The 12,419-nt window shown below is 36.4% G+C and overlaps 1 protein-coding gene across 1 annotated transcript; it reads right to left on the bottom strand.

The window, feature by feature from the left end:
- Positions 1-288: 288 nt before the first annotated feature.
- On the bottom strand, positions 289-7,949 carry LOC123547305 (inositol oxygenase-like). The gene is made up of 5 exons (XM_053551579.1): positions 7,741-7,949; positions 7,142-7,328; positions 6,284-6,457; positions 5,827-5,992; positions 289-1,645 (listed from the first exon to the last, which is right to left on the bottom strand). Exons 1-5 carry the CDS (start codon positions 7,849-7,851, stop codon positions 1,441-1,443), a joined length of 843 nt encoding a protein of 280 aa, XP_053407554.1. The 5' UTR covers positions 7,852-7,949; the 3' UTR covers positions 289-1,440.
- Between the last annotated feature and the right edge of the window lie 4,470 nt (positions 7,950-12,419).

Raw genomic sequence — 12,419 nt, 5'->3', positions numbered from 1 at the left:
ATGAATATAAGGAAATACATATAAGCCGTGCCATGTGAAAACCAACATAGTGGGTGTGCGACCAGCATGGATCCAGACCAGCCTGCGCATCCGCGCAGTCTGGTCAGGATCCATGCTGTTCGCTAACAGTTTCTCCGATTCCAATAGGCTTTAAAAGCGAACAGCATGGAGCCTGACCAGACTGCGCGGATGCGCAGGCTGGTCTGGATCCATGCTGGTCGCACACCCACTATGTTGGTTTTCCCATGGCACGGCTCATATAGAGATACAAGAAAAGATCTATCCAGACTGATTTAAAGTTTTTATTTCTGTTGTCTTTTCAAAGCATTACACACTAAAGTGACACAGTTTATCCATCCCCAAAGCAACAATTATTACAACAAAGACAATAGGATATTACAGGTTATACGAGGGTTGATCCAGTATTAATGTAACTTCGTCCAATATGGATTTATTCATCGTTGTATTATTATAAAAATTAGATCAAGATGTAAGCTTTTGCCATTTTAATCACATGGATAAATATTATTTTCTTGGATTGTTTCGTTTTAGGTATACAAAACCTCAAGGTTCACCCTTGACGACATTTTGCCGCACGTATAGTGGACGCAACTCTTTACCCCGATGGTTGACCTTTGCATTATAATACATAATGAGGCACAACCTATTACTGAAAAGGAGTATACGTAAAACACGAGCTGCACGAGAAAAAGGAAATATAATTTTGTGTAAATATAAATTAGTGTATTGGAAAGTTTTAATTGATCAAATGTAAGTATATATACTTTGATACTGCACTGTATACAAACTAATTCCATATAAATATACATGGCTACCCTAAGCACCCTTGATTTCTATAGTGAAATAACTTATATGATATGAATAATCAGCCTAAGGTCAACCATCGCGGTCAAGTTGCGACTACTATAAAAATAGCATATCTTTCATAAACAATCAAAACAAAAAACAAGGACACTCACCAATTTACACCAGAACAAGACACCTACTCATATGAAATTATAACGGTGTGTAGTTACGTCTTTTAGCAGTCAGCCGTGAGATCTATAGTGGCATCCTCGCGGATTCAAGTTTGTTATGTAGTGCTTAGACTTGTTATTGCTTATCTATCAATTTCTGACGTCAAAAACGTCGTTGACGTGCGGCGGTCTTCGTTACCATGCTTTCTGTGCATGTCGATATTTCGAGAAGTAAGCAAAACATTTTCTGATATTTTCAAAAAATGTCGCAAATTGATCAAGGAACTTGGGTAGGAATTTGTATTGTTTTCTTATCATCATACACATTTTGATGGCTCCAGTGATATTCCTTTTGGATCACCCCTCGTATATATATGATACGTAAAACAAAAGAAACATAACTACGACATATAATATGTACAGATCGTTAGTACATGCACAATGTTCATGATACAAACGAATTCTACCACTTCAATTTTCCGGGCACGTATTTCTCGATAAGTTTGCTATAATACGGAATGAGGGAATCTATATCTGGAATATCCGGGCACTTGGTGTAAAGGTCAAACTTGTTGAACTCCTTGACCCATTGAAGCATCTCCAAATCTTTGTTGTTGCACAAATAGTTGTAGTCCCCGCTCATATGCCACGGATAGAATGAGTGAAACCTAAAACAGTAGAATGTATCATCTTGAAAACAATAAGAGATATACACTCTCGAAAACAGCTACAAGCCAGAACGAAATGACAGAAGTCAGCCACCATAGACGATCGATATTTCAAAAGGATGTGCGGTAGTTCAAACAAGCCTATAATGGTGATAATTTCTGGCATTTTATGCCACAGCTTTGCGGCCGTGGATATATAATTGGCTTTGTCTTTTCGTCTGTCCCTCAGAAAATGTTTATAACTAATATCGACGAAAGTATTCGGTACACTATAGACTACAGGCCATATTTTCTAGTAAATCTATACGAAATCTGGTCAGAGTGCTTGTGTTATGAAATCTAGGGAAAGTAAGAAAGCGGATTATCTGGGTTCTAAGAATAAGTCACTTTGTCATGTGATAGCCTCTAGAATGTGAACAAGGTTTTTCAGTGCTTAGGCCTGGTGTTAACATTGTTGAACATCAGATAACCAAGTTTCAAATTTGACCAAGCTTTTAAAGGCTACAGATTTTTTTTTCATTATGTGGCTTATAATATATTGACCTTGTCGTTGATAAAAGCAAACATTTCACCTAGTTTCAGAAGATCTAGAAGAAAACACTGCCTCTATATTGTTAACAATGTACTTCCTATGATGCAACGTCATGACCTATTTTTAAATCCAAGATAAAGTCAGTTTCAAATAAGATCTAGATTTATCAAGTCAAACATTCACACTCTTTCATACAATTTGAAAAGAAATTATTGCCTCTCGTGTTTTCACATGATTTTATTATTTGACCCAGTCACATTCATATTTCACCTACGATAATCCAGTTATACATGTAAATATAGACTGGACAAAAATTATGCAATTAATCTTTGACCTCAAAGTATGACCCTGAACTTTAAGGTAGGGGTATCAGTCTTAAATACATCATATCGTCTTATGGGGAAATTGTTTTGTGCCAAGAGTTTAGATACACGTCCATCCTACGAAAAATTTTAGACTGAAAGAGAATTTTGTTACAAGTATTTGACCTAAAAGTGTGCTCTTGACTTCAAAGATAATGATACTATTAGGGAATTTTACGCGACACGCTGTCTTTTTATCGTGAAAGTTTATGCCAAATTATTTGTAAATCGATTAATGCATAAAAATGTAATAGAGTGGCCAAGAAAAATTATCTTAAATATAAGACCTGTCCTTTAAGATAGGGGTATGAGTCTTAAACGCGTCACGCTGTCCTGTTTTTTTCTGATAGACATTTGTGACAAGTTAGTTCAACATTCGACCTAGCACAACACAGTTATAGGCCTGACACGATATTGTGCACGAACAGATATTTCAAACTCTGCCAAGAATTTGTTCATAAAAACATTTTTTCTATGTTTCATTACATTTGGGATAAACTGTGACCTCTAGGGGGGTGCTAAAAATGTGAGCACCGGACGAAGATGGGCGACAGACACAGTGCTACCACAATAACTCACCATTTGCATTTTGTGCTCAGATGAGCTAAAGACAAAACCTCGGTTGCGCAACTCATAATTCAAAAACATTCCTGTATAATTTCATGACGGTTTTTAGATACTTCTGGCGATATGTGTAACACAAAATTTCTCTGACATTTTCTCTGACGGGAAGACGGACGGACGGACGTTAGAGTATCTATGTTCTCATCGCAAAGTTGTGGCATAATAAGGCAGACCTTATCACCGTTATAGGTTTGTTTTCATACTGCACATAATACAGTTAAATTATATCAAGATGCCTCCTTGAAATGACCATGCTAGGTGCTCAACCTCAACCTCGTGCTGATTCGCAAAGGTCTGTAAGGCCTTGTCATGTAGATGACAAGTACAAGCGTTTGCCACCTTGAGATCCGTGTAACAAATTTCATCGTGTCCCAATAAGTTATACTTACCTGATGGGTATAAGACCTCGTAAAGTAGAAGTTACGTGTTTGCCTTGTGAACAAATTTAAGCACAAATACTTGTCATGTTCCCATGACATGTGTTTGCCTTGAGATCCGTGCAAAAGATGTAATCGTTCTACAGTTAGTCATATTTATATTGTGGCGTATTAGGTCTTATCATGTAAATGACAAGTGTTTGCCTTGAGATCCGTGCAAAAGATGTAATCGTTCTACAGTTAGTCATATTTATATTGTGGCGTATTAGGTCTTATCATGTAAATGACAAGTGTTTGCCTTGAGATCCGTGCAAAAGAAGTAATCGTTCTACAGTTAGTCATATTTACATTGTGGCGTATTAGGTCTTATCATGTAAATGACAAGTGTTTGCCTTGAGATCCGTGCAAAAGAAGTAATCGTGCTACAGTTAGTCATATTTATATTGTGGCGTATTAGGTCTTATCATGTAAATGACAAGTGTTTGCCTTGAGATCCGTGCAAAAGATGTAATCGTTCTACAGTTAGTCATATTTATATTGTGGCGTATTAGGTCTTATCATGTAAATGACAAGTGTTTGCCTTGAGATCCGTGCAAAAGAAGTAATCGTGCTACAGTTAGTCATATTTACATTGTGGCGTATTAGGTCTTATCATGTAAATGACAAGTGTTTGCCTTGAGATCCGTGCAAAAGATGTAATCGTTCTACAGTTAGTCATATTTATATTGTGGCGTATTAGGTCTTATCATGTAAATGACAAGTGTTTGCCTTGAGATCCGTGCAAAAGATGTAATCGTTCTACAGTTAGTCATATTTATATTGTGGCGTATTAGGTCTTATCATGTAAATGACAAGTGTTTGCCTTGAGATCCGTGCAAAAGATGTAATCGTTCTACAGTTAGTCATATTTATATTGTGGCGTATTAGGTCTTATCATGTAAATGACAAGTGTTTGCCTTGAGATCCGTGCAAAAGATGTAATCGTTCTACAGTTAGTCATATTTATATTGTGGCGTATTAGGTCTTATCATGTAAATGACAAGTGTTTGCCTTGAGATCCGTGCAAAAGATGTAATCGTTCTACAGTTAGTCATATTTATATTGTGGCGTATTAGGTCTTATCATGTAAATGACAAGTGTTTGCCTTGAGATCCGTGCAAAAGATGTAATCGTTCTACAGTTAGTCATATTTATATTGTGGCGTATTAGGTCTTATCATGTAAATGACAAGTGTTTGCCTTGAGATCCGTGCAAAAGAAGTAATCGTGCTACAGTTAGTCATATTTACATTGTGGCGTATTGGGTCTTATCATGTAAATGACAAGTGTTTGCCTTGAGATCCGGATATAAATATTCACCATGTTTGCAGAAGCCAAACTCCATTACTGGCTCATTAGGCCTCGTTTGGTAGACGACAAAAATCTGCCTTATGAAAGCTAAACAAATACTAATCGGGCCCATGTTAGTTATGCTTAGCTCGGACGCCATATTAGCAAAGATGAAAAGTACTAGCCTTAGGAAGAAGCCCTGTACAAATACTAATCATGAAACAATGAGGCATGTTCGCCTGATTGCCTGTAACGCCTATGAACCTTGTACAGATACATATAGTGTCACCGTCAGTCATACCTGATGGCATGCAAGGCAATATTAAGTAGATAATACGTATTTTCCTGGCGAACCTTGTATAAATATACATCATGTCACAATGAGGCATGTTCGCCTGATAGCGTGTAACGCCTTGCTGAATAGATAAAAGAGTTTGTCTAATGAACGTTGTGCAGATACTCATCGTACCACCATTAGTTATACCTAATGGCGTGCAAATTCACAAAGTAGATGATACGTATTTGCCTTGCGAACCCTGTACCAATATTCATTGTGTGCATGTAAGGCATACTTACCTGATGGCTTATAGGATCTCATACGGTAGATTACAAGCTTTTCCCCTTGAAAACCATTTACAAACTGCACATCCTCTTCCTATGTCATACTCATCTGATGGCGTAAAAGGTATTGTTAGGTAGATAACAGATGTTTGGCTTGAGGCTCCTCTACTAATTATTATACTCTATGAGTCATGCTTACATAATGACGTAGAAGGCACCGCCAAGAAGGTATATGATACGTGTTTGGCTTGTGAATCCTATGCAAATACTCATTATGACCATGTAATTTATACTTACCTAAGAGCGTTAAATGCCTCATTGGCTAGATGATACGTACTTGCTTGCTTTGAGAGCCGTTTACAAATATACATTCTATTCCCACATGAGCCATACATACCTGATGGCGTATAAAGCCTCGTCAGGGAGATGACACGTGTTTGCCTTGAGAACCTTGTACAAATACTCATCATGCCCCCAACTCATAATCACGTTCTCAAGACCACAGTTCTCAGTGTAGATTCCAAGTTTGGTGTTTAACTTGGCATCCTTCATATCTGGATTCTCTTAAAGCATAAGTATAAAATTAGACTGCTGAAACTTTTGTTGAGCCATACGCTTAATGTCTATTTTTAAATAAAACAGTTCCAGAGATGCGTATATTTCAGGTTAATCATTGATTATAAAAAAGTATTGATTTTAAATCCCGGACCACTTGATTCTGAGCTTGTTAGATTCAGTGCGAAATATATGTAAACAATTTATTAGTTGACAAAACCATACATTTTGTTAGATTTGCTGTATCATAAGGGATATACACGTTATTTAGTAGACGGGCAACCATTACGTGCATCTACCTGCAAAAAACTGTGCGTCAAACACGATATGTTTGCTCGGGGCACAACCAACAGGGAAGGTGTCGCCAACAACGCACCATTGTGGCTCTCCCCACACTGCCATCAGCTTGCCGATATCATGAATCAAACCGGCAACTTGAAACCACTCTTTGTCAGGGTGAGCCTTGCGAATACCTGTTGAAAACAATGCTTTCTTCATTGCTCCGTATAACACATGTGAAATACGCACCTGTGTAAACAGTATGCTAACAAACTCAATGACTGCGATTGAATTTGATGTGATATTCACCAGACGTGGTCAATATTGCCTTCTTCCGGTGAATACTAGTATCACATCTAGATATCCAATGGCTGAAGAGTCAATAACTGTTTTATTATATGGGTTCAGGCTTATGAATAAGCAACAAATATTTTTGTAACATATTTAACGTTTGAAAGTAAAAATAACTGTGTGAAACTTCCATTCTGTTTTAAGAAAGTCATGTTTAATGGGGAAAACCCACTAAACATTAAACATGAAATATATTTTGAAAGATTTTGAGCGGTCTCGGCCAATGAAATTTAGGCTATTTTCAGAACATATAATAATATGCAGTAGCAAAGTGGTCTATATTTCAATGTGCCCTTTTACATCGATGCTGCTATTGTCAAAAGGTTTAGATTAACGTTGTCTGTCAGCTTAGGAAATAGGAAAAATTCTGAAACGTTATCTAAACGAACTAAATAGTTTCAGAGAATCTGAATCACACAGGTTCTTTATAGAACCATTTCATATCACATCTGAATGTGAGAGGCTTAATTTGGTTGTCCATTTATCCAACGCATGGAGTGGCGGGAATGTCTGATTTAAGTACCAACCTTCAGCTGTTTGAAACCCGTGCATCGCGTTCGGAATATCCACATCTGGGTCACATTCATCGAGAAAAGTGCTAAGTGTTTCTAAGGCCTCCAAAACCGACATCTCTGCGTGGTCGAATTTACACCACTTTTCCATCTTATCTTTTACAAACTGCAGCGTCTGATTCTTGTGCATAGCCTGATAAACCTTTTAAACGATATTAAATAAATAGAAACACAAACCTTTTAAACAGATAATAACATTATAAATCGAAGATAAACATTATGTAGTCTAACAAACCGAGCAAACAAATAAAAACACTAATAGCCTGATAAGATGACCCGAATTTATTTCAGAAACAGTCATTGTTTGCAGCTCAGATGCGAAGGAATTATATCACGAGGGCTCAGGCCGAGAGATTTTTCATATTGTTAAGAATGGGCATTTTTGTGAATTGAAAATAGAATTATCACAAATTGATATTTTACAAACATTTCCCCAGCTATTTCCTATGTAAGTAGCTTTAAATTTATATCATGTACAAGATATAAAAGGTGCACAGTTATTAAAGAAATAGGATATAAGAATTTGACAAAGATAAAAAGCGGAATATGTTTACCTTCTTAACTCTATCCAGGCACTGTGTGTATGTTGAAATCTCTAAATTCCGTTTTATTCTTGAATTCCGGACGAAACTCTGAGGGGTCGTCCATTGATATTTTAGAAGCATCCGCACTCATTTCGATACTTAGATTAAAAAGCTAGACAAAAAAATTGACTGACACTTTCTGACTGACTTTATATAATAAACGTTAGTGCTCAAACGTAAAAATCTTTTTCAGTTTACACTGGAATACACTTCCATCCAAAAATAGCGTTGACCACTGTAGCAAGTGAAATTGGAAACAATGTTATATTCAAATTATTGATAATAACACTTTTCCGAGTCGATAAATCCTTACATCGACCTCCCTATTTAAAAGGCAACAATTTGAATGGTAAAAATAATAATAATAATGATTATTATCATTATTATCATTATCATTATTATTATTATTATTATTATTATTATTCGTTTATAAATGGGAGACACGCGTCTTTGGCTAATAATGGTTAAAATTTGATAATTGTTAAATGCCTTAACAATCGTTCTTGGTGGGAATATGATTTTACTGCAAAGACTTTTTATAATCCATAACTCATGCATTTGTTTTAATCGAAACATAACTCTAAAAGCCGATCGATCGTTTCTTTAATCATCTGTAAAAATTTCGAACAACTGGGTCATCGTTTTTAACTGACGTTTAACAGGTATATTCTCTCTAATATTTATGTGGAGTTTGGGAAACAGTGTATGCTCCGGTTACCATTGCATCACTATTGTTTGTGTAACCAATAATACAGTTTCTTTTGGTCTTATATTCTAAAACGGTCTAAAAACTTCTGTCATGTCCTAAATTTTGGAAGGAGCAGGATCATGTAGAGACCTGCTGGTGTTGGCCAGATTTCTACTTTACTTCGTACGCTAAAAAAAAAAACCCATGAAGCCGTAGCGAAGTTGAATAGTGACACGGTTTGTTGGAGGATGTCTATGTTTTTATTTCGATGACGAGAATAGTCCATTATGAAAATACTAGGAGCACTTGTTCCCCTTTCTGTTGGAATTTTCGAAATCAAAGTAAAAGTCCGTTTAAGTTTAATTTCGTTCCAGAGAATCGTTAATCGTGAATGTACCGCAAGCAATAGTTCCCTTTTCTGTTATAATGTTACGAAATCAAGGAGGAAATCTGTGCCGGTTCAGTTTCGTTGTAGAGGATCGTTCATCGTAGTTCTATAACTACCACGAACAAATTGGTTCCCTTTCTTTTGGAATGGAGAATTCTGTTTGCAGAGACATTTTCATTATGAAATACGAGCAACATTTCCTCCTTCACTGTAGCAATAGTTTCGAAATAACAAATTGAAAGTTTAAACAAGATAAAATTTGTTTAAATCTATTTTCGGAAAATTTCTGTGCAACAGATTTTGGCTTAATGATTCTGCTATAAACGATGTAGCAGGAAAAAGGGTTTTACAGCTGCGAGTAAAAAAAAAAGTGATTGAACACTGTTCGGATTTTGCTGCCGTCAAACTTAATTGAATGTTTTCTTAAAGATAAAAATAGATAAACAAAATAAATCTCTTTTTGTGTGTAGCTCATTTTTTGGAGGTATGTGTATTCCTCAGAGAGGACAATGTCTGATAAATAGAGATAAAAGTTTTTGTTATTTTGAGCTAAACTGATAATGTACTTGAACTCAGTGAAGAACTTGAAATTATCACTTTTTGACCCTATTTTCTCAAATATGTTCTGCATTATCTGTTAATGTACTCCCGTTTATCTCTAAAATTGGTCAATATCGGACAAAACATTGTACATTTTTGACACACGAAAGGACTGCGTTTAAACAATGGTCAACAATATCTTTGTAAGTAATGAAACGCGGAGTTTATGTACCACTGCGCATTTGCTTTTTCTGGCAGACAAATTTAGTTGTAACCTGTTCATTCCAGTGTACACTAGTGTCGTTCATTTTAAAGTCTGATGAAATAGCATGTATGTAACACAATTATAGTATGCCTAAATGGGGTCTGTGTAACTACAAAACAAGATACATTTTGATCAACTGTTGGTAAAGGGTTTTATGCCACACTGACATTTTATATCATATGGTGACATTCTAGCAGTGTCTTGAAAGACTTCAGGTGCAATCAGACATTATTTTAGGCACGTTTGGGTGGGGAGATGAAGAGAAGGCATAAGTAACGTCTTTATGTAAAATATCTATACATCCCAAACTGGACGCGAATCGTAAGTTGTGAGGAGCAAGTAATTTTAAGTAAATCTACGTGTCCTTAAAGAAACACTAAGAAGTTAGATAATGAACATTTAACAACTTGTCATCCTGGGCCCAGACGGGGATTTCCAGTATCTTTACGGTGCTGGAAAAATCCATCTTACACCCTGGTGTGTAAGATGACTCGAGGGTAACTGTTTAGGCGGTAACGAGGCTCCTTGCCGAGTTACCGCCTAAACAGTTACCCGGGAGTCGGATATTTCCATCTGCACCTATAACCAGTGGCAGAATCTTTTTCTTGCATACCGATTTCAAGAAATAGAAATATAATAAAATCAATTGAACGGCTTTCTTTTTAGGACTATTTCTTATGGCAGTGTATTTAAACAAAGCACCGGAAACCAACTTCCGTAAACAGGAATAACGTCATGACGTTTCAAAACAAACAACAATGTTTAGTTCCGGTTTTGTTTTATCAGTTGCAGCGAAACGTTATCAATTTTTGATAAAATAACGTGATTTGAATCGAGAAATATACTATCAGGAACCAATAGGAACTGTCAAGGTATTGAATTTTTATTCCGTTTTTTAAATAGAATATAAATTACTACACAAATCTTCTACATATATGTAGTTCTTATACGTCATTTACAGCACGAGAGTCATCTTACACCCCGGGGTGTAAGATGGATTTTTCCAGCACCGGTAAAGATACCGGAAATCCCCGTCTGGTATGCAAGAAATTAAATATAACAGAGATCCGCTTCAGACGGGAACAGGGGTTTTGTACGGCCCATTTACCTTTCAAACAATGTATGCAATTAGTTCACTTGACTGTGTATTTGTTTTATGCGTTTAGGAACAGATGCAGGTTAGACATCACCCGTGGATCTCTCTGTTACTACGTTATGTCCATATTTGAGCCGCACCATGAGAAAACCAACATAGTGGCTTTGCGACCAGCATGGATCCAAATCAGCATGCGCATCCGCGCAGTCTGAGCAGGATCCATTCTGTTCGCTTTCAAAGCCTATTGCAATTAGAGAAACCATTAGCGAACAGCATGGATCCTGATCAGACTGCGCGGATGCGCAGGCCGGTCTGGATCCATGCTGGTCGCAAAGCCACCATGTTGGTTTTCTCATGGCGCGGCTCATTTATCAGTTTTTGTGGCGAACTCGAAATGAACTTCAAAATGGCAGTCCAATGTACGTTATTGCGTGCGAGTGCGCGTCTGTTCGTTCTTCTTGCACTATTTAGCAAGGAGGACGAATTGACCTCCAGACTAATTTGCGAAACGCGCAACGATATAATTTTATTATTTTTATGTATTTTTACTATACATTCCATTGTTTAAAAGTCAAACAGACATGTAATGTTGTATTTATTCAATTTAAAAGAGTCCGCTTTGTCCCATAGTCATGATTTGGGAATCAAAGGTTGTATCAGGCTGTTGTGCAATTTGTTTGCAGAAATTTTTGCTGCTCATACCCTGCAAAGGCTAAGGTTAGAGAATGTCCATGCAGTGATATTGCCATGCATGAAGGTATCAGTTTTAATTCAAATTGGCAGAAATGTTTGCTTCAGTGAGACGGCGTTTCGTCCAAAAGGCCCGCATTTGAGGGATGAATAGTTGCCAAGGGCCGTAGCTTTCATATGCAGTCTAGTCTTGTTCATAGACTGTTGGACACAAGGAGGACGGTCTTTGGTTTAAACATATTTTATTTCAAAAAATATTTAAAATTATATTGAAATACAAACATAACATGTACAGTAGATGAGAAGGATTAGAACGAAAGACAATTCTTATAGAGTTCTTCTACTAATATGGACAGGTAAATAATTGTTTCGCAAAAGTACAGTGAAGCTTTAAATATAATATCTATGGGAATGTAGTCTAGTATATCAAAAAATCATGTTTCTGGAACAACAATATGAGCGCTAATGAGAGCAGAGAAGTTAGAAGTAGTTCATTAAATTTTCAAGAATTAGAGAACACGAAATATAACAAGGGGGTAAAATAGTCTCGTTGAGGTTCAGAAATATTTACAGGAATCTTTTACTTTCAGCTATGTAACAGTGTACAAGGACGGCCTTTCAAAAGGTCAATGTGTATCTAGTTTAATTGCTTAATCATCATTCTACGTTTTTGTGTTACCCTTGTATGTGTCGTTACCTTATTTGTATTTCTTTTAATCTAGTATGATTCGATAATATTTTATAGTATAGCGCATGTAGCTGCTGATCATACTCGCTTACATGTGAGAGGGTTTTGGTATAATATATAAACAAATGTAAACACTATGATTGGACTTGACCTATTACATTGACAAAATAAATAACTGCAATAAATGTTTTTATGAAATCTGTATTTTTGTTTATATAATTGCACAGCTTACATCAGCAAAGAAAGTCATGAATAAATCACTTTGTGTCTGCCATATGAACTGACAAAACAAAA

The sequence above is a fragment of the Mercenaria mercenaria genome, chromosome 9 (assembly GCF_021730395.1).
Source record: "Mercenaria mercenaria strain notata chromosome 9, MADL_Memer_1, whole genome shotgun sequence".
NCBI lineage: Eukaryota > Metazoa > Mollusca > Bivalvia > Venerida > Veneridae > Mercenaria > Mercenaria mercenaria.
The sequence above is the reverse complement of the archived record's forward strand: the minus strand, read 5'-3'. Positions and strand labels throughout refer to the sequence as shown.